The sequence below is a fragment of the Diplotaxodon limnothrissa genome, linkage group LG14, assembly GCF_057381915.1.
Source record: "Diplotaxodon limnothrissa isolate DT_005_m linkage group LG14, D_limnothrissa_male_GT1.1, whole genome shotgun sequence".
NCBI classification, from domain to species: Eukaryota; Metazoa; Chordata; class Actinopteri; order Cichliformes; family Cichlidae; genus Diplotaxodon; species Diplotaxodon limnothrissa.
The window spans coordinates 28,929,267-28,949,555 of NC_140609.1; the positions used below are offsets into that span (position 1 = coordinate 28,929,267).

The 20,289-nt window shown below is 39.5% G+C and overlaps 1 protein-coding gene across 3 annotated transcripts in view; it reads right to left on the bottom strand.

Annotated features, from left to right (window-relative positions):
• Positions 1–211: 211 nt before the first annotated feature.
• Positions 212–20,289, bottom strand: part of cadm1b (cell adhesion molecule 1b) — a 185,518-nt gene continuing 165,440 nt past the window's right edge. For 2 of the 3 annotated variants that reach the window (XM_085371763.1, XM_085371761.1), the window contains 3 exons: positions 18,675–18,725; positions 3,313–3,441; positions 212–3,147 (listed from right to left, as the gene is read on the bottom strand). In XM_085371763.1, coding sequence (XP_085227889.1) covers positions 3,029–3,147; positions 3,313–3,441; positions 18,675–18,725 — 299 coding nt within the window. In that variant the 3' untranslated portion in view covers positions 212–3,028. Of the gene's footprint in view, positions 3,148–3,312; positions 3,442–14,008; positions 15,475–18,674; positions 18,726–20,289 lie in introns of those variants that run through there. The other variant, XM_085371764.1, reaches the window with a different exon arrangement.

Genomic DNA, 20,289 nt, shown 5'->3' on the forward strand with positions numbered 1-20,289 from the left:
GAGGTTTCATGAACATCATCGTGATTTTGTTGACACTGACTGTACATCATTTTTGTCTGCTTAACAAATCTAGTTTTTCTTTCTTTGTGAACTAGGTCTATGCAAAATAATTAACGTTTACTGTAACAGTGCACCATATTAAGAACACATAAACTTGTACAACTGAGAAAAACATGTACATCCTGTGGTTTCTTTACTTTTTCGAATAGCTGTGGTACTACAGTATATACTTGGGGCCATAAATTTGCATTCTACCTGAGATGCAAAAAAACACAACTATTAACACTCATGAACCTGAGAGAGTGAAAACAAACATACTCAATATCAAGTATTTCAAAATAACAAAATCAAAAACGGAATTAGAACGATGCTTCCGGCGATCTTTTAACGTTGCCCCATTAAAAGCAGCAATCACCATTTAAGATAAATATCAAATCCCAGAAAACAAAAAGGTCATGCACATAACTGTTCCCATGACACTGTAACTACAATCCAGAAAAGTTACTTTTATTGTAGCTTATTATAGCTTTAAGTACAGTATTCCTCTCTGATAATACAGTACTACAGAGCCTTGTCCTTGAAAATATCCAAATAAATAATAAATGAAGTGAAGCTGAGATAATAACACTTTTTTTGTGGTCATTAATTAAGACAAGTACTATATCCTGGAATACAACATTCTAGTCAGTGGAAGCTGCCAATACTTTTTTTCTTTTCCAGCTTTAAACTCATTCCAGCTTTTTTATGCTGCAGGTTGTAATTGTGATGCCGCTCTATGGTGCGCGGACAGACGACTGGGATGAGTATTGGCCCTGTAAGTTAAAAAGGACGGATATATACAAGGTATACTGTAAGAGTGTACATGAGGATACTGTATGATACTAACCATATGCCTCAAAATCAAAGGAGAAGGCACTAAATTAAGTCCTTCAGTCTTTTCCTTTATAATGATAAGTATCAAGAGGTGGGTTTAAGGCAGTGGTTATCCTTTTTCATAATACATTTACAGATTTTTTTTTCCTCCATTATTTTAGGCAATACACTGAAATCACTCGCTAATTACCAAACGGATTTTCCTCTTCTAGTCAGAGATGAAGCGCGCGCCGTGTGCACACTGCCGATTTGTGTTGTCGAACAAAAAGAGAGAAATTTCTAACAGCAGACACTTCATCTGTGAAGGTTTGTGGCTGCAGGATGACAGTAAGAAAATTATCTTTCCCCCAAGTCTAAAGCTATCTGCAAATCTTTGATAACTTGTATGGCCAAGAGCCCTCGCAAGTTATCAAAGGTGAAATGTCTAAAAACACAGCAAGAAAATATAACTCATTCATATTTGCAGCAATACTTGTGTATGGGTAAGGGCAAAAAAAAATAAAAATAAGCTGTGAATTTTTTGTTCACGTGCTGTATTGACAGAGACGTGCCAGGATATTTTACATGGGCAGGAAACACTGAAGGCCTAACATTCTTTCTTCCCTTAGATACGGCAAATAAAAGGGTAAAACCTTGGAAAATCAATAACTCAAGGCCTTTTAACATCTCCCAGTTAACTGGCCAATATAGTGTGCCATCAAATAAAGTCAGTTATTTAGCGAGAAGCTCACTGCAAAGCTCTATGCTTTACACAAGCTATACTTGCTGTATACTGTATAAGCGCACTATAATTATTAGATTTGGTCCAAGGTAGACTACGTGGGTGGTATGAAAAGGTGACAAATGTCATATTTAAAACAAAAGCGAACAGACACATGGCAGGGTATACCAACAGCTAATGAATACCATTAAATAAAATGTTACGATCAGTGTAGCAGGACCTATTTTGTGTAAGGCGTGTATGTGTGAATGTAAAGTTTGACCCATAATAACACCTGCAAACAGAGTCTTTTGGGTCAATAACTACTGAAGAGGGGTAGAATCAGCTACACTTACAAGCTGCAGTGAAGCTCAAGGTAGCCAAGTCTCAAGCTAGCTGGCTGTTGGCTGTAGTTTTCTATTTATCATAGAGACATCAAGCTTATCTGAAGCTTAGCAAAAGGCATTGTGTAGAGTTATTCTCTCTCTATTATAGATTCATTATTTATGTATCCCAATCAGAAATGACAGAAAGGGCTATATAGAACTTAGAACTGTATATCATGGCACATTACAGCTGCCGAGATATCGTAGGTGGAGTTGGGCAAAAGCCTCTTAGCGACTAATCATCAGAAACCACAAAAGATTGGTTGTACTGTGTGGTTTGGTGCGAAATGGTACGTACCGCCACTTTTACATCACCTTCATGTACAAATACATTCTATGATGAGCAAAATTACTCACGACTGTTATATAAGTAATCAACACAGTGAACCTGACCTCAAAGGGGCTGAGGGAAATCTGCGCTGTAATACTTGAAACCCAATCAGACCTGCCTGTACGAGGGAATGTGGGGAGGAGGGGGGGCCTCTGATGAACTTGCAGGCACTGTTGGACTTTGACCCAGCGGGGAGAAATGTGTTGACACCGTATTCCAGTTAATGAACTCTGTAGATTGCTCCAAAAAAAGAAAAAAAGAAAAAAGCACTGAGGAGCAGGCTCATCACGCTGTATCTGGGTACATGAGCTCAAAGCTAGCTGCGGCACACATAGACGAAGCCAAATGCAACAAAAGATCAAGTGGAGTACATGATAAAAGACAAAAAAACGAATCCAATTCAACCGGCGTGTGAGGGGAAAACAACGAAACAAACAAAAGAAAGAGAACAAGGCACAAAATTGTCTGTAAAATAACTGAACTGTACAGAATAGGCCCCAGCTGTCCAGGAAGGGTCGAATAGGACACTCAGCAACACCTCTTCTTCTTACCACTTGGCCACCACGTCAGTCCAACTTTTCCCGCCTTTTTCTTTCTTCTCCTTCTCTTTAAATATTGCCCTCCCTGCCTTTAAGTCATCTTCAACCAATCAGAGTTAGACACAATGCTCCTACAGCACCACCACAACCACTATCACAACCACCAGCATCCCCACCCGTCTCTCCTGGCCTGTCCAGTTTAAATATAATACTCCTTCTTCTCGTCTGTGTTGTTGTGTCCCCCCTCCGCGTTGATGATGGCCGTATCCGCATCGGCTGCGTCGTCCGCCCCTTTGGCTTCATGCGTGAAGTAAGTTCCTGCAAAAGAGCGCACGCAAATTAGCTGCATGCCGCCTCGTCACTCTCTTGTTCACTTCAGTCCCATTGTACTCCATCGGCAACAAAGAAAAAGCAACAAAAAAACCCACTTGAACGCTTAAGATGTGTTCATGATCAAGTATGATTGCCCTGCCGGTGCTTTACCTTTGTGTCTGGCAAAGTATCGACCAAGAACAATGAGCGCGCAGAGGATGGCAAACATCACCACAGCAACCACTCCACCGATGACAGCGTGGTCAATTTTCTGCGGTGCCCCCTCCCCGGCTCTGGAGTCTAAAAAGAGGACAATAACCGTAAATAATTTCATGATCAGCAAACCCTCTCAGGCAGCAACAAAACTAATACCTTCACAGAGACGTGGACAGCACTGGAAGCTGTGGCTATTATATCATTAGGCTGCCAAAATAAACGAAATTGGTTTGTTTTGTCTCAGAGCATTTTAGCATGACCTAACCACAGAGTGGAAACTCTTGAAAAAGCTGCTGAGGAAAAAAAAGTAAGCTTATGTTATTTGCCAATGAAAAATAGATGATAAAGCAGCACAAGCTGGTCCAGAGAGGAAGGTAAACTGTTCACAATATGTTGCTTAAATCCTTAAAATAAGCTATAAATCATTTCAGTTTAGTTTGATTCAGCCTGCTAATAACCAAACTGATGCTTTTTACTCAGAGCAATGTTTCATTTTTCCTCACCAATATCCTTCCAGGCTGTATCTGCGGCATTATAATGCGGTTGTTTTATAAAACCGCTTAAAATTAAGCACCTGTTAATTCAAATTCAAACCCATTCACGTATTACATTTAACACTGACGTTTAACATTTTGGGGGAATAGGCAGATGGGCTTTCTCGCCAACAGTTAGATGAGAAAATCAATATCACTGTTGTGACTGCATGGTAAATAACAAGCTACAGGCTGCAGCCTGTTAGTGTAACTTAGCATAAAGCCTGTAAATGAGGGGCTGGGGGTGGGCTACTGTGGCCTACGGTAATAAAATTCCACTAATTAACCAAATTCAAGTACTGTGAATTTACAGGGACTATGTGCCAGGCTACTTCTCTGAGTTCTGCGGCAACTTGTTCTTTGTGCTAACTAAAGTTAACTCGCTCCTGAATGTAACATGTACAGACATGAGGGCAGCATAGATAAAGAATGAGTGAATAAGAATCTCGCAAAAGTCTCAGCTCACCCTTTATTTCTTTATATTTTGCTAGGATAGCATGAAATAGGTGCAGCAGTTACTGAAACATGCAAACAAAAATCCAAATACCGAACATAAGACAGAAATATAGTTTCTGTACTGTTACTACAAGCTTGAAAGTCAATATTTGGTATCAACAGCTTTATTCTTAACTTTGTTTTAATTTCTCTAAGTAGTCTCAGGAATAGATCTCCAGGTTCTTGAATGACATTCAAAGCTCTTCTTTGGATGTTAGCTGACTTTTTGTTCTAATCCCACACTGCTTCAATGATGTTGAGGTCCAGACTCCGGGGAGGCTAATCTGTGATTGATAGTGTGCAACTGTGTGTTTCTATTCCAGTATGCTTTTACTACATTGGCAGTGTGAAAAATGAAGCTGTTGTCAATCAGATACTTTCCAGGTGGATTAAAATCTGACTATATTTTTCTGCATTCATAATTCCATCAGTTTTAGGAATATCTCAATACCTCTGGCTGAAATGCTCCAAACCATGACAGGGCTGGCTGCAGACTCACTGTTGCACCTCTCACTTGACTTCCTCCATAAATATTGACCATGATTTCAACCAAAAATGTCAACTGTTGGATTCATCACTCCATAAGACCTGTAGGAGCCAATTTTGGATTGATACCTTATGTATGCCGCTAGAGGTCACTTTTTGAGTGACCGTAATTAGTGGCAGATGTGTTTTTGATCAGAAGCAGGCAAATAGTTTGTAACCCCTGCGCTGCTATGTTAATCGTGGAATTAAAGAATCTAAAGGACAAGATGAGTACGGCTGAAGTTATTGGACTGTATCAAGTTTAATAAGTTAATTCATACCAGAGACATCGCATCACCCTCGCCAACGAACACCTCAGTGGCTTCAAGAGTAAGCTTAGCCTGTATAAGACATTAACCTTTCTCCCTGTGTCCAAAAGGGCCAGATGCACGTATCAGGTCCTGTGTGAGGTTTTTGCTGGATTTTTTTCTGTTTCTTAAGGACACGACTTACTATTTATCTGCTGTAGGGAGTTTAGGCCCGCCACTCCTTCTGTTGCCCTCTGTTTGTCCAGGTTTTTAAGGACACAGCGCACACCACGCTGAGATATGCCAAGTCTCATTAGGAATCACTGGTGCACAAACACTGTCATATACTGTTGATCCTGTCATACTGTGCTATCTTTGCATTTTTCATAGATTTAACTAAGAAATGGGAACAAATTATGCATTTTTGTGACAGGCTGCTAGAAACTAAGTTGTCTGTTGTATGTAGACACAACAGTGATTCATCTCTTAAGTTTGGTGAGTGAGACCATCAGAAAGTCTGGAGAACGATCGCTCAAGACTTTAATAAAATTACTAGAAAATCTGGCTCATTGAAAATAAAATATAAAGAAACTAGGGCTGGCTCGGGACTTTAAAACAGTCGTTTAATTAATAAAAATATCTAATCTATTTTCTGAGCAGGTTTAGAAAAGTCACACTTCTGTCTAAGCATACATTTGTGGTGTTACACTGTTGAACCAAGCTCGTTACGTGGATATTTCTAGCGCTTCGATAGCTGATGTAGCTGCCCCTTGAGAGAGCGATGTTGAAAAATGTTTTAAGACAGTTATTTCACCATGAAACAGTAGACACTGTCTGCAATTTCAGCGAGGGTTCACACACTGTAAAATACAGTCTGATTTAAGAGGCCATTTCTGGAAGTTATAGAGCTCAATCATCAGAAATAGACACAAGTCTGGAGATAAATTGGCGCCCGGTGTCCCCATGCAGAGAAATACGTGGCTGCCTCAGGTGTCAGAGAGTATCACTGTCTAGCACTTAGCCAGATTTATCCGTGCACCACAGAAGAACATGGCAAAATTTGAAGCCTTTAAATTTCTAGTCTCAGAATAGTTCAGAGGCATTTATCAATAGTCTATATCTGTGCACATTTGGACTGATGGAGGAGTGGCGGGTGAGGGAATGGCTCCACTGTTCTTTGCTGCATGAGGGAGCAGCTCAATTTTCCATCAATCTCACTAGTCATGCTCTGAACTTGAATGATTTTGATAAAAGACGAGCGGAGAGTTCAGAATTTCTTAAAGCTGCGAGGGCGTAATAAGTCGAGTCGAAGGGTCTAAGACGAGCGATGCGGGCAGATCTCGGCCTAAAAAACAACACCTTATTTAAGCTGCGTTCACTTAGCACCGGGACATCTTAGCAGCGGAGCTACAATGAAACTAATTAATGAGAAAAGTTGTGTTTCAGTTGAGCGCTCCCTTAAAATGGACTCGTCTTCACAGAGCAAGCCGTTGCTGTGCGTTGGGGTGTGCGAAGCAGGGATGTGCAAGGCGCAGTTTGTTTACTGTATCGAGGATGTCAGATAGCGCGGCTCATTCCCCGAGGAGAGGGAACAGCCCATGCTCCATGCTAATGAACATGCACCCACTAAATGGCCTGCGAACCGTCCTGTCTCCTCTCCCCTCCCTCGCTCACTCCCCACCCCACACCTTGCTGCCCTCACCTTGCTCCCCGCTGTCTTCCGTTTGACACATCCACCAGGAAACATGCAGGGTCTCAGCCGCCTCTGCACACCGAGGGAGACTTTTATTTAACAGGTAGAAAAATTCGCCCAGAGTAAGCACCGAGACCTATCACAAAAATGTCAGAGAGAAACCAAAAATCCTATAATACCTACAGTATCAGCTGTTATGGTTGGTTGCATTTCATGTTGCCTGCATTAAGTACACTACTCAACACTAGTTTTTATTTTTATCTCTCTGTGCTTACTGCAGAGGATGTTCTGCAAAAGCATGGTCTTAAGTTTAGTATACATACAATAGATAATGAAGCCTGCAGCTTTTTGCAAGGAGATAATCAAACAGTAGCAAAATAATGCTGTGCAACACAAATGTCTGAAGTGCATTTTACGGTAATTCCTAACAGAAAGGTCAGTACCTGTGAGAAGCACTACTCTGTCTTCAGAATTCTTCTCTATTATCAGGCAGGGTAGGTCTGCTGGTAAGATGCTACTTTTTGCTTTTTTTGCAGTGTTTTCGGAAGTTTTTTAAGGAATCAAATCAGAGGCTAAAAGTCAGAATAAACCACACAGTTTTCACTCCGAGGAAACCAAATTTTTCCATTTTGTCAAAGAGATACTAGGTATCTTTTGGTGTCGATTCATGAGCGCTTGACCCCTTGCCATGAAGCATATTTTGAAGTGTTATTTCTTTTAGTGCTGGGCTAACATTGGATGATATTTACTTCAAACCACAGGTTAGCTGTGGTGCCTGAACATCATCAAAAAAAGGGTTAAAACTGAAGCTAATCGCTGACTGAAAACAAAGCACAGACATCCCTAAATGCAGTGAGTGACTTTGAAAAATCTCCTGGCTGAGACAATTGTGACTAAAGCCACCAACACACCTCCAGCCTTCCTATAAGAACCAGTGCCAAAGGACACCTTGTGCTTATCTCTGTGATGCCAGCAGCTTCTGACAATAAACAGCCTTTGCTACTTTGCTACATACATTTGGTGGCCATGTCTAAGTCAGATGAAAGGAACCAAAAGGCTTCTTTTGGGTTCACAAAAGGTGAATTCAAGATTTTTTGAGACTTTAACAGCAATTTAACAAATGCCACCTGTGGATAGATAAGTGCCAGACAGTGAATTGCTGGATTAACCCATTTAAAAATGACACACTTATACAAAAGTTAAATTTTTTGGCTCATCATCACTTGATGAGGAGCTTCCTGACTAAAGATCCCTGTAAAAAGATTAAAAAACCACATTCTCACACAATAGTCTAATGCAAGTGTAATAACATTACTACCTTTTACAAAAGGGCCTTTTGTGAATTAAATTCATGGCTTAACACCTGCAGAGCAGATCTCCAAATGAAATAAACTGAAAAAAATGATTCCAGCAAGCTGCTGAATGCTTCAGAATAATTCAACCTTGATTAAAAGAAACCAAAAAGTTCATACACATTTTATTAACTAATGCAAACACACATGTACCAAATATCAGGAGCCAATCAAGTTTAGTGTTTACTTAAAGATGTTTTGACATGCAGGCAGGTGGAAAGCGCTACCTTGTGATTACTAGGAAACCTTCTTTTCCTACTTGCAGCCAGCACTTAACCTGCCAACAATGAATCCTGTATGCATGTCACAAATTACGGACACACCTCATTTGTGATCCTGTAAGGTTGTATGTCGCTCACATGAAAGACTGAGTAAGCAGAACATTGTAGAATAGCAACGTTAAATAAACAGTACAAAGGTTTCCTCTCCAGAAATGCTGATCTGTGTCTGACCCTGATCTCTGACAGGAGCAGGAGCAGATTTACCTCATAAAGTGTTACTGTAATATTACTATCATTCGTCCACATTGCCGTGATGATGCCTTTGTCACTCACTGCTCCAGCACATCCAGGATCAAGATTGTGATTCCTTCCGGCATACATGTTCAGTATATATATAATACTCGACTGTGCTAGGAGCAGGAAAAAAGCCTCCAAATGACAGGCAGTATTATTAAAGCAGCCTTTGTGGCCTCACTTGAATTAAGTAGAATTTGATTATGTCTGTAATGTGGCTGGTGTCCATACAGCCAGCACAGCTCTGCTCACGGCTCGGTCGGGGAGTGCTGACATGCCCACACAGGCGTCCTGACAGGATGAGCACAGCCGTGGGGATTTATGGGGGAATAAAGAGGATTTGCAACTGATGCCTGTGTCTGCACGGTGGTGAAATCTGCTCCGCTGAACTCCCAGTACCACATGCTTTACAGTCGCACCTTTCCAGCTCTGTACTGGAATGACTAATTGCCTCTCTGGTCAGTAACAGAGCATCCTATCTGACTGCTACTGTCACTGTTAGAGATCACAGCTGCAGGCCTGTCACCGGGCTGATTACATGGACACATGATTTCAGCCTTCCCATCTTTTTCTTTTAATAGTTTTCCACTCACATAATGAGGAATTTCAGCACACATGCTTCAACCCAACACACACACGCATTATAATTTATAGATGTAATTACATGGATATAATTGAAACAATGACTCTCGTGCATTGATACAGACAAAAAAAACCCTTCACTTGCACTGAATAGAGCCTCAGAGTAACTATTTCCAGGACAAGGGCAGGACAATGAAGCATTGCTGCAGAGTAAACTTAAGGACTGTCAATAGCCATTTTTACTGCATTGAACTGCTAACATCCGCAGCTCTTGTATTTGTTGCCATTCGAAAAGGAAATGAACGTAATGAAATGAGCATACGTGGGCAATCTCCACCAAATCATTTTTTTGTATTGCTGTTGTAGCAGACCGTCAATAGAGCACAACATTGTCCTCAGCTGAATTCCAATGTCAATGCTCGCCCGCTAAATAGATTCCCCGTGTCTTTTGTAATAACCCAAAAAATGATTCGAAGATGTACCAATACAACAGTGACATTTAACAGAGGTGCTCAGATGCAAGTGAAGGCCTGACTGCAACTAATAAAAACTGAAGCTGAATGGAAGCTATGCCATTGAACTTAACCTCCCTGTTTATTGTATCTTTTGAGACTGGCAAATTTTTTGCACACAATAGCAAGAAGTACCCATGGACACTTCATCCTTTCTGTTTTGTGTGCTTTCACCCCAGTTAAGATCAAGGCAATGGAAAAGGTTGACAAAATAATCAAATCCTTTCTCTTTTGCTAGAGTTTGCTAGAGTTGACCAAGGCGAGGTGCCACAAAAGACACAGTGTGAGAAACATAACATTCAGCCTTGAAACCCTAATGTGCCAAGAACACTCCTATCTATCTATCTATCTATCTATCTATCTATCTATCTATCTATCTATCTATCTATCTATCAATCATGGCATGAGGTAGCCTTTTAACTTCAGGGTGGGTTGGCATACTAACCATTTCCCTGGAGACCAATTAAAATGGACCATTAAAATATATTTTTTTTCTGTTTCTAATAACTCTTTTAAATAAATAAAAAAAGGCAGGAAGGGAAAAAAAACAATTGCGTATGGGAGTCAGAGTAAACAAACGTGAGAAAAACCTAATTAGCATTTCTAAATGATTCTTTAATTTTTCCAATGAAATACTTCAAAGAAAAAAAATGATACATGCGAGAGTTAAAACAACGCTGGTAAATGTTTAATGACTAATTATGCTGAATACTAAATGCACTCCTAACAGTCTTTGTTGAAGTCAATAGCGTACAGGAGTTAAGACTTGACTCCCAAGACTAAACAGAAGTGGAAAACCTGTCAATGACTAAACTGCTGGAAAACATGCTTGAAAACCTGCCAGAGATGGATTCCTATAATACTGTCTGGCATTACATTGCGTGACTTATTCACTAAAAAACAGACAAACCCATGTTCAGGTCGGGCCCTGAAGTCATGTTTGTATTCAGTGCAGCTGCATGTTAAAGTCATAAAGATCTATAAATCCCTGACAGCTTCGCCAAGCACGTAATAAACCTACATTATTGTTAGTAGTATTATTAAGTCCAAAGGGTGCTGTATAGAAGCCAGTGTGGTGTTTACTTGCAAAGCTTATTGGCAGCTAATTTACAGCTTTGCACCTTCTATAAACCAGAAGGATGAAGACTTAAGAAATCCACCTTTAACTCATAACAACCCAAAGCCATGTTTAGTTAGCGAAAGAAATATTGTGTTTAATTGTGTTGTAATCCTACATAAATTATTTATTATTTAGTGAATAATTCTAGTCACGTTTGCAACCTAAATATTTTTTTCCTCTCCAAACAGTGTCTGCAGGTCATTTCAGGTTAAACAACACCCAGCAACAAGCTATTATAGCATGAATGTAGCTGGAGAAGCTGGTGCTGTTTAAGCTCACATGACTGCATTAACATTTTTATCAACTCAAATCTTAAGAACAATTTTCAGCGAGGATATCGAGCTGAAACTGTAAAATTATGGGTAACAAAAAAGAAAAAATTAACCCCAACCTCCTTCCCGCCTTTCCTTTGGTCCTACAGATTAATCAGCAGAGGTTCTGCTGCAGCATGATAAACAACAATTTACTCTGGACTGCAGATACGCTGAAACATAGGGTGTGTTCAATCAAGTCTACAAGATAATTCCCTGTTCCATGTCTTTCCTCTGGCTCCTCTCAGCAAGCTGGGGGAAAGGGAGGGGGTGGTTTACTGGAGGCTTAGCCAGGATATGATGTCCCTGCCTTGGATCATCTCTGAGCATCTGACGAGCTGGAGCATTATCGCCACAGACTCCCTTTATTCCTCCAGAGCTGGAGATTCTGGATAAATTCTGACCCTCTGCCCACAAAAAATACACCCACTGACAGCATGCTAGATGCATACTATTTTTTTTGTTTCTGTGATGCTGTGAATGTCGGTTGTCCATCCTGAAGACAACATTCTCCTTCTTTCAAACTGAAATGAATTTCTCCCGAACAGCCACATACTATGTGCATTTAGCGCGATATGTCTGGCGCAAGTTCAAGCAGTGACTTATCTCTCCCCGGTGGTCGACACAGACACACAAACACACACTCTCTGCATCTTTTCAGACACTGGAAGACCTGACACAATGAACTCCTGTGAAACTTTCTGAACATGAAACAGCACAGAAGGCAAACAACTGTGACTTTCTGTGCTTTAGGTCTGGGGGTGATGCTTCTGAGGCTTCACCAAGGGGAAAAAACATCACCAAAAAAATATTTTAAAAATAAATAAAAAAGTCTACCAAGCAAAATAACATTTTTTCAATTTTTTTGATCCACAAAAAGGAGCAGGAGTTGGTTGACTGCTTTCAGAAATCCTCCTCCATACCTGGTCTCATTCCCAACTCATATACTGATGCTTAGTCCCTTTGGCATCACATTTTAATGCACCAGGTACCACCTTAGAGTAATTTTTCAAGGTTCTGGGCAGTTTGTGAGGCCATAGCCAAAGACGGTAATGGCAGAGAAGCCTGCCTTCTCATGTGGACTTATGCTGGTTGTTACACTTCATCATCCCACAAAATGGTAATCTGAACCCCTGCTAGTCATAAAATGTGTATGTGGTGCGTTGAAAGTAAAAAAAGTGTACGCCTCACAGACTTTCTTAAACAGAACATATTTATGTATTTATTTATTTTATTGAATACATCTGTCCAAGTGACTCTTCTCAGTCTCTACATATATATTAAAAACTCCATGCAAAGGCCGACTGTAACCTCACAGAGGGAATAAAATAATAATGGACATAGTTACCGTGACAGCACCCATGGGAAATCCTTTTTTGAAGCAGGACATGACCATGACCGTAACTTTGTGCTGAACATTGGGGGGGTCAAGATCTCTGTCTACATAAATAAATAAATCTGGGTAAATTCCCTGATGATTAGCAACTATTTTGCTGGTAATACCTGAAATGAGTAAAGAAAATCAACAGCCTATTTATGCAAGATACTTGATAATTCTTATATTTGTTGGGTCTGATTATTGGGGAGGTCATAACCTCCCTAACCCCCTCTGGAAATTACGCCCCTGGACATGACCACAAAAGAGTAGCTCAGGCTGTTAATCTCCAACTCCACCAATGAGCACACTCTGGATAACCCTTCTTTCTGAAAAGTACGATGCGAATTTACAAAATGGGCCTAATTCTTGTTTCTTTTTTTCTTTTTTTTTTATATGAGGGACCGAGCCCATAAACTCAGCAGCAAACTGTTCACTGAGGTCAAATTAGAAAGTTGTTCACTATGGGCAGAAATCTGTGCCATCAGAAACTGAATTTGAATAAGTTAAATTTGAATTTGAATTGCTCAGATTGAATCTGAATTGTAACTTGAATAAATGCTTTTGAAAACTGAATTTGAATTAGTCTAATTTGAAATTGAATTTATGGTTTGAAAATGATCATCACTAAATTGAAATTGAATTTTATATTTTGAAAATGAATTGATTTGCTTTGAAACTGCATTTTATCCTTTAAAAATTCAGCTCTCGAATAATTTCAGTTTCACTTCTCACCATTCAATTTCAGTTCTACAATTCAATTTCAGTTCCAAAATTCAGTTTTTTGGAACTTACATCCGGTTCCGGTTCAAGCGCAGATTAATAGAACTACGTTTTACTAGCGGACCGAAAGTGTTACTGACGGGAATCTACAGCGTCTTGAGTTGAATTAAGACTTCAGAAGTCATTTGTCATGTCGAATGACCAGCAGATAAACTCTCAGGTTGGTAATAAATGTATTACATGTATAAGAACAAGCGTCATGTTAACAAAAGATAGCCGTACAGTAACTGTTATGCTTATTGCAGCTGTTAGCTAAAAACGCTAATTTAGCGTAGTTTGCCCTGAATTCAGCTTTGACAAATATGATCGACTGTTTCTAGTAGAATTCCAAAGTTGTCATCTTGTACCCTCTCAGAGTACCCCCTCTGTATGCTTGCAGAGACCCCTACAGTAGGGAAACATGCAAAACGGTGCCCAAACCTTTGTATTTTAGCTTTATTTATGTCTTACACAGCATCCCAACTCTTTAGCTAACTTAATAACTTTAGCTAAAGTGAATAGTTAGTCTAATTCATTAGTGCAGCATTACTGGATCACCTCTGTTTGAAGTGATATAATGTGATATACAACTATCACTGAAACAGCAAACTTTGTAAATAAGCAAACAACACTTCTCATTCTCTAAACGTTTGGCCACAGCTGTAGATTACACTATCAGTGCTTGTTCACTCTTGACAATAATTACATTTCTAAATTTACTTTGTGCATTTACAGGTAAACAATATCTAATATTTTATCTAAATGACTGCTTTGTCTTTGAAAAGGGTGAAGAGCCTGAGGCCGGTGACAGTCCAGTTCTACTCTAAGTACATCCTTACAGTGGCTCACAGGACAAGGCCACATTACTGTCCTGCCAGAAGAGAAGAGAAACTTCAGAGTCTTCATGCAGTTCAACACACCTGTCATATTCCATATGACAGGGGTCTCAAACTCCAGTCCTCAAGGGCCAGTGTCATGCAACTTTTCCATGCCCTCGAGGACTGGAGTTTGAGACCCCTGCCGTATGGTGTTCATGCTGTTTTCTACCCCACAGTTACAGCATGTCTGACTGCCTGTTCAGCATATGCAAAAAATATATGATGAGTTTAAGCATGTGATGACTAAGGCCTTCCATTATGGTGTTTGTCATCACATGTCACGGTTGATCTGATATCCTCGTGTTGGTGTTGTTCCCAGATCATCATACTAATTGTTGTTCCAGGATCAACATTGCAAGTGACCAATCAGAATGTTGTGACGTCATACTTTTGCGACTTCGGGAAAAACCGGCGTAAAACAAAAAACTGTACTAAAGCTGCGTGAAACCGCCTCTGTCCGCCGATCAACGGACCCTGACCCTAACCCTAACCCTTTAATAAACAGTAAGCAGAATTGATATTGTCCTTGCAACATTGGAATTTCATAAATGCACGAATGGCTTGGCGCGCAAAAGAATAACGTCACAACAATGTGATTGGTCACTTGCAATGTTGAACCTGGAACAACATTTTCATGATGGTCTGGGAACAACACCAACACGAGGATATCAGATCATCCACATGTCACAGACATGTGGATGATCATTTGGAATAAACAAAAAAACTAAAAACTTGTTACTTCATCTTTTATCTTTATTATTATTATTATTATTTTTCATTTTTCATTGTTAGGCATTGGGTTTATTTGTAGTAGTCCTTTCCAACTTCTTTCCCTCTTCCATGTCACTGTGTCAGCTTGTCAGCATCTATTTGGGTTTGGAAGTGGAACAGAAAGTAAGGAAATCCAAAGTGCCATTAAAACCAGGAGAGGTTCTTATATTTCAGAAGAAGGGATTAATTCAAAAGAAATTACCTCAATGCCATATTTTATTTAGGAACCCTAGAGAGCACTTTGCAAAATAACACATTCTTATAATGTCACCGTCAGATGAGCCAAGCTACAACTGTCAGGGAAGGTGATGTAGGTACAGAGCATATGAGAGTGGTTAAGTTAATGTCTCTTGTCTAGATGAAGGCACAAGAGGGATCAATGGCAAGGCGTAGAGATTCAGTATCTTCAGTCTTCAGTGGACACTCCATTTCTGGCACAAAACACCTGTAACAGATGGTCGATTTAGGAGGTGACCCGACAACTTCAGCCTGTCAAACATAGTAATGGAGCAGTATGCTTTAAAAAAAAAAAAAAAATCTAATTAAGCATGCACTCAGTACCCTAAGAATTATTATGGTAGTTAAACACAGTGATAGTTGTATATCACATTATATCACTTCAAACAGAGGTGATCCAGTAATGCTGCACTAATGAATTAGACTAACTATTCACTTTAGCTAAAGTTATTAAGTTAGCTAAAGAGTTGGGATGCTGTGTAAGACATAAATAAAGCTAAAACACAAAGGTTTGGACACTGTTTTGCATGTTTCCCTACTGTAGGGGTCTCTGCAAGCATACAGAGGGGGTACTCTGAGAGGGTACAAGATGACAACTTTGGAATTCTACTAGAAACCGTCGATCATATTTGTCAAAGCTGAATTCAGGGCAAACTACGCTAAATTAGCGTTTTTAGCTAACAGCTGCAATAAGCATAACAGTTACTGTACGGCTATCATTTGTTAACATGACGCTTGTTCTTATACATGTAATACATTTATTATTAACCTGAGAGTTTATCCGCTGGTCATTCGACATGACGAATGACTTCTGAAGTCTTAATTCAGCTCAAGACGCTGTAGATTCCCGTCAGTAACACTTTCGGTCCGCTAGTAAAACGTAGTTCTATTAATCTGCGCTTGAACCGGAACCGGATGTAAGTTCCAAAAAACTGAATTTTGGAACTGAAATTGACTGGTGAGAAGTGAAACTGAAATTATTCGAGAGCTGAATTTTTAAAGGATAAAATGCAGTTTCAAAGCAAATCAATTCATTTTCAAAATATAAAATTCAATTTCAATTTAGTGATGATCATTTTCAAACCATAAATTCAATTTCAAATTAGACTAATTCAAATTCAGTTTTCAAAAGCATTTATTCAAGTTACAATTCAGATTCAATCTGAGCAATTCAAATTCAAATTTAACTTATTCAAATTCAGTTTCTGATGGCACAGATTTCTGCCCATAGTTCGCTCACAGCCATCGATAGTACCGAAGGCAACCCCGAAGACAAAGTTTTACAACCCAAAATATCGCCCTCTGGTGGCCACTAAAACAAATGCAGGTTTAAGGCACTTCCAAAGCTTGACTGATGTTAAATTTTTAAGACTGATGCCAATAACAGCAGTCGGTTGTTTAAAAATCCAATAGACACATGAAACATAAACATATTTCTCTAAAGGTTGTGATGTTTAGTTATTCATTAGCCTTTACTAAAATAATATGACATCAGACAAATATGGCAGTTTAGAAATAATCTTCTTTCAATGTCACAACAAGTTGTCAATGAGCAATTGCTTCGATCTCAAACACATGTTGCTAACAGGAAAGTTGCAGAGTGCCTTCTGGCAGAGAAACTATGCAACTATGCAAAGTTATTTATAGTTTACAATTATGTGAAGTTTTTAATCAGTTTGTAAGCTACATAATTATGTTTGGTTTTGTAAGGAACACTACAAGGATATGTGAGCAACTAAAGTAGCTAAAATAAATGCTACCAAACTAAAACAAAATAAATGCTACCAAAGATTTACTGTACTGTACCTTTAAAATCACTAAGGATCACATACAGTAGCTAAAGAAGTTCAGTTGCCTCTGATTACAAAAAAAAACCCCTACAGTGGTGGCCATGCCAAGTCAAACCAGTCTAAATGAATGAATAAAAAATTGTTCTGTATACTTTATTGGAGAGAGGAAAATGCTTTACTTTGCTGTTATGCTGATTAAGGTAGCGCAAACCAATCTACCGCAAGCCAGCTTAGCATTGCCCCTGTGACAGGGTATTTAGAAGAGTAGTGAACTGCAAGAAAGCTCAATTACATCCTCCCAGCATGTACTGAATAAATCACGTTAAATCCTCTTTTCAAGCCTGTCTTTCGGAAATTACTGGAATGTTACAGCAGAAAACACAGAGGCGACTGCAGCAGAGTAACTCCGAGGAGAAGAGCTTAGAGAAAACTGCAGAGTAATGCACAGCTTTGCAAAGCAACTTCCTGTTGTGACTCTGCCACGCCCAGAGAGAGTCAGAAAGCTGAAATGAGGCTGTAACCATGCAGTGCGATCACTGACATGCAGTACTGCAGATAGTGAGGACACATAAGGAAATATTTCTTAACTTGCTCTGGGGAAGAGCTGTGTCATAGCGGTTTATGGAGGAGATCTCGCACATATAGCCCTGTTTTTAGTAAATGAATGCATAATGCACACAAATACTGCTTAAAGGCCGGTGATCCAATGACTGTATAAATGAATGCTGTCTGGAAGCATCCCCCTCTTTAGACTCCCGTAGCTCTTTGTTGCACTCTTTCCAACTTATTGGTTGCTTTTTGCTTTTTTATGACTTTATGAATTGCAGAGTGGTCAGAACAAAAGAGGAAAATTGACATAACTCTAAAGTAGCTATTGATAAACTGATCTATTCTTTAAGGATAGTTTTTGTATTGAAATGTCACATTCTGGCATATCTAAATGTCAGCTCCCAAGGTTGCCTCACCATCTGTCTAGCCTTAACGGTGCTTTTGAAATAATAGCAAAACTTTAAAAAAAAAAAAAAAAAGGTTTATATTGAAATGAATGTTTTTTTTTATTTTTTCAGCCGGGGTAAATCAAAGCGTAGAATCCAGCACACAGATGATGCCAAAAGGGTGCTCTGCTAAAAACACTGCAAATGAACTGCCTTTCATTGAGTTCATATGTGTTTGAGAAAATAGTTATTGATGTTTTTTGGCCTCGCAAAGACGAAATGTGACTGGCATTTGTAGAGGAGATGTAAAGGGCATTATAATATGATGGATGGGCCGGTTGAGATATAGCTGCAGATGCTGATAAGATAGCAGAGCAGCAACGCGGAGTCTCTAAATTTTCTCAGATCAAGATCATGTGACTGGAAAAGCCTGTGACAGGTGTCTCTGGCAGCCCTGCACTGCCTGTTGTCATTGTCACCTATCAGAGGCACTATCTGATTAAAACTGGCCATCCACAGTCTCTTAGCTGTAGGTACAAACCAGCGTTCACTCTCTCGCTCTCTCCAAACATCTTATCGCACTTGCATGCAGGCTCTCTCTCTCTCTCTCTCTCTCACACTCACACGCACACACACACACACACACAACTATTAGGAGGGACAGCAGTGGGGGCATACAGTACCTTGCGTGTTGACTGGGTTGGTGGTGGGTGTGGGGATAGTAGTGGGAGCATCTAGATGAAAAAGAGTAAAAAATAAAGAACATGTATAAGAAATAAAGAAAGACAAGAGTAAAGAAAGAGACAAAAGTCATTGAAGATGAAAAGCTATACTATAAAAATTATGACATGCACACATTTTAGCTACGGTGTGAGTTACTGTAAGGTCATGCCCGTAGCTTTGAGACTGGTTCAAAGACAGAGCAACACTTTTTAAGTTTATCTTAAAACAGAAGTCAGGTACAAAGTCAGGCACCCGTATGAACATTTAAACATCGTTTGCACTGTTAATTCATCCTCTTCTTACTGGTCCTAATGCAGCAGTTCTCCAATCAATTTAAGTGATTTGGTACTTTTTTTTTTGCAAAACTCAAGAAAAAGCAAAAAGAAAAAGAAAGAAATTCAAAACTTTTACAGGGCCTTGCCAATGTCAGTTAAATCAAAATCAATCAAGCACCTTTCAAAGTCACATTTTTTAAGTTATGAAATCTTTTTGTCTAACTAATCATCTGCTGCAGCTCTACAGAGAAACACTGCCCAGGAAACAAAAGGAGGAAATTGGGTTCTAAAAGAATTTGACTTTAGAGGATAGCCTCTTATTCAAGCCGGGGCACAGAAGATAAACTTTGTTTTGCAAAAATCGGGACTGCTTTTGTTCTCAATTTATTTTACTGGAAATGCCTAAGTAGCACGGACCAGTATGAGTCGAAAGATTAGAGCAAACAAACATGTGTTCATGTTCGTATGGACACCTGACTGGTGTTTTAATACAGACATGGAAAAATGTGAACCTGTCCTTCAAGCAAAAGCTGTGATGTAAAAGCTAACATCAGCATGTTAACATGCTCAAGCAACAGTGCTAACATGCTGATGTTTCAGAGGTAACATTTTTACCATGTTTGTCATATTAGTTTGTCCAGACGTGGGGGGGGGGGGGGGGGGGGGGGGGTGAGGTGCAGTGTCTGAACTAAATTTAAATGGCAAACCATCAAGTAATTGTTGAGATAGAAAAGTCTGAGAATCAAGTCATCCAGAGTCATCCTCTGGTGAATCGACATTGCGTTTTCTTGCTGGGGATGACCATCGTAATACACAATCATACACTTGGCTTTTAAAAATAAGCCTTCAACTGCCACGTGGAAAAACTGCTTGTAAAATGTCCACAGTTGTCGTCACCTACAGCACCCTGGAAACCCAGAAAACTGAGCCTTGTAACAGTTTTATGAAAACATGTATTTTAACCTTTATCTTTTCCTAAACAAGTGCTAAAGTTTTTGTGCCTAAACTTAACTGAGCAGAACCAATGAAACAAGCAAAAGAGTAAGTAAGAGTAAATTTCAAACTTCAAACCAGACAAACTTAAAATGGTCCAAGCCAATCACATGGCAGTACCTCAATGTATTTAGGCATGCGTATATGGCGAAGGTGACCTGCTCAAGTTCAAACTGAACATCAAAAAGGGGAAGAAAGGTGACTTAAGTGACTTTGGTTGCTGGTGCCAGACTGAGTATTTCATAAAATGCTAATCTACTGGGATCTCTAGTGTAAAGAGAAAATAACCAGTGAGTGGCAGTTCTGT